Source organism: Poecilia latipinna, unplaced genomic scaffold (assembly GCF_001443285.1).
Source record: "Poecilia latipinna isolate Pla-1442-1.1 unplaced genomic scaffold, P_latipinna-1.0 Scaffold2920, whole genome shotgun sequence".
Lineage (NCBI taxonomy): Eukaryota > Metazoa > Chordata > Actinopteri > Cyprinodontiformes > Poeciliidae > Poecilia > Poecilia latipinna.
Window position 1 is genome coordinate 48917 of NW_015115536.1, and position 1555 is coordinate 50471.

Genomic DNA, 1555 nt, shown 5'->3' on the forward strand with positions numbered 1-1555 from the left:
AATAGCTCCAACAATAACCATATTTTCATTAAATAGATAATATTTCAAACAAATATAGTCTTGTTTCATTTAGAAAGTATAGATGCTGTTGCCTGATGTTTGTCAGATTGACTCGGTTCTGGACCCAGTATTGGCCAGAGGACGACTCTGTGGCCCTGAGGCTCAGCGGCGCCACCATGAGGTCGCAGTGAAAACGCTCTAATTGATTATAATGATTATTATGACTGTGGAACCAGAACTGAGGCTCAGTCGGATTCAGTGCATTTTATTGATCATCAGCTCTTTGTTAATCATTGACAATATAATGGAAACATCCCATAATATCAGCTCCAACCAGCAGATTTAGACCAGAACCAGGAGAGTTTTGAAGGTTCTGATCCATAAAGATCAAGTTGATGCAGAACCGGTTCTGGTTCTATCAGCTTGTCATTCTGACTTTCTATCAATATCAACTAATCAGAATCAGGATGGGCTGATCATGATCTGGTTACCAGGGCAACCAGCTCCACCAATCAGATCTCTTCTAGTCAAACTGAATCAACCAGGTTTCCTGTCTGTTAAATCAGATTTAATAGAAAAATCATTTGATTATTAAAATATTCTGTTATTAAAACTCCTCCATCTTCATTTGTCTCCACAGAACCGTTTCCAGTCTGGGCCATAGTTCTACTGGTTCTACTGGTTCTACTGGTTCTGGTTGCTGCTGCAGGAGTTTCATTTTATTTCTGGCTCCGCTGGAAACTAGGTGAGTCTAGAACTGCATTACCCATAATGCCTTTGGTCAGTGTCTGCTCTCCTCCAGAGCAGGACTGAAACTGCTGAGACATTGTGGGTCTCAGCAGGACTTGTCCTCAAACTTGAGGACAAGTTTGTCCTCAAGCTGTCTCAGAACCTAAAGAGTCGGTGAGGATGGAGCAGAGCTTGGTGGGTTGCTGCCAGGCAGAGCTGCTGCTGTCTGTCCAACTCATCTTGTCCTCTGTTGTCTCTCAGCCCAACAGGTGGAGGTGAAAGCAGGGGTGAAGTCTGTCCAGCTGCCCTGCAGAACCACAGAGAATCTGGATCGAGACGTTAGAGTGGAGTGGAGGGACGGATGGAACAGGAAGGTCCATGTGTATCAGAACGGTTCTGATCAGCCTGATGAACAGAGCCAGTTCTACAGAACCAGAACCAAGATGGATGGAAACCTGCTGAAGAATAAAAACCTCAGTCTGACTCTGAAACGGCCCACATATGGAGACAGAGGGATCTACAGCTGCAGAGTCTACAACAGAGACGGACACGTCCTGATGAAGAAAGACATCTGGCTAAAGGTCAAAGGTCAGTGGTTTAAATGATGACAACTACTGGTAGTAATCAATAGTGATTGACTTATTAGAAGGTCAAAGGTCAACCTTTGTACTGAGTGATGAAGATGAGGAGGAAGAGGTCCAGGTTGGTTCTGGTTGGTTCTACCAGTAGAACCGACTGGATCAGTTCTGGTTCTGATAGGAAGAGATGAAGCAGAGGAAAGAAAACGTTAAAAAGACGAGAGAGAGCAGCTGGAAGGACAACCAGG

General features: G+C 44.4%; 2 protein-coding genes across 4 annotated transcripts in view; one reads left to right on the plus strand and one right to left on the minus strand.

Annotated features, from left to right (window-relative positions):
* Nucleotides 1-1532, minus strand: part of LOC106939593 (Fc receptor-like protein 5) — an 18295-nt gene extending 16763 nt beyond the window's left edge. Inside the window, exon 1 of the mRNA XM_015022042.1 lies at nt 1527-1532. The gene's annotated coding sequence lies outside the window, so the exon portion shown is untranslated. The remainder of the gene's footprint in view (nt 1-1526) is intronic.
* The window catches only part of LOC106939591 (uncharacterized), a 20782-nt gene that overhangs the window by 13743 nt on the left and 5484 nt on the right, over nt 1-1555 (plus strand). For all 3 annotated transcript variants that reach the window (XM_015022036.1, XM_015022035.1, XM_015022037.1), the window contains 2 exons: nt 641-745; nt 991-1317. In XM_015022036.1, coding sequence (XP_014877522.1) covers nt 641-745; nt 991-1317 — 432 coding nt within the window. The remainder of the gene's footprint in view (nt 1-640; nt 746-990; nt 1318-1555) is intronic.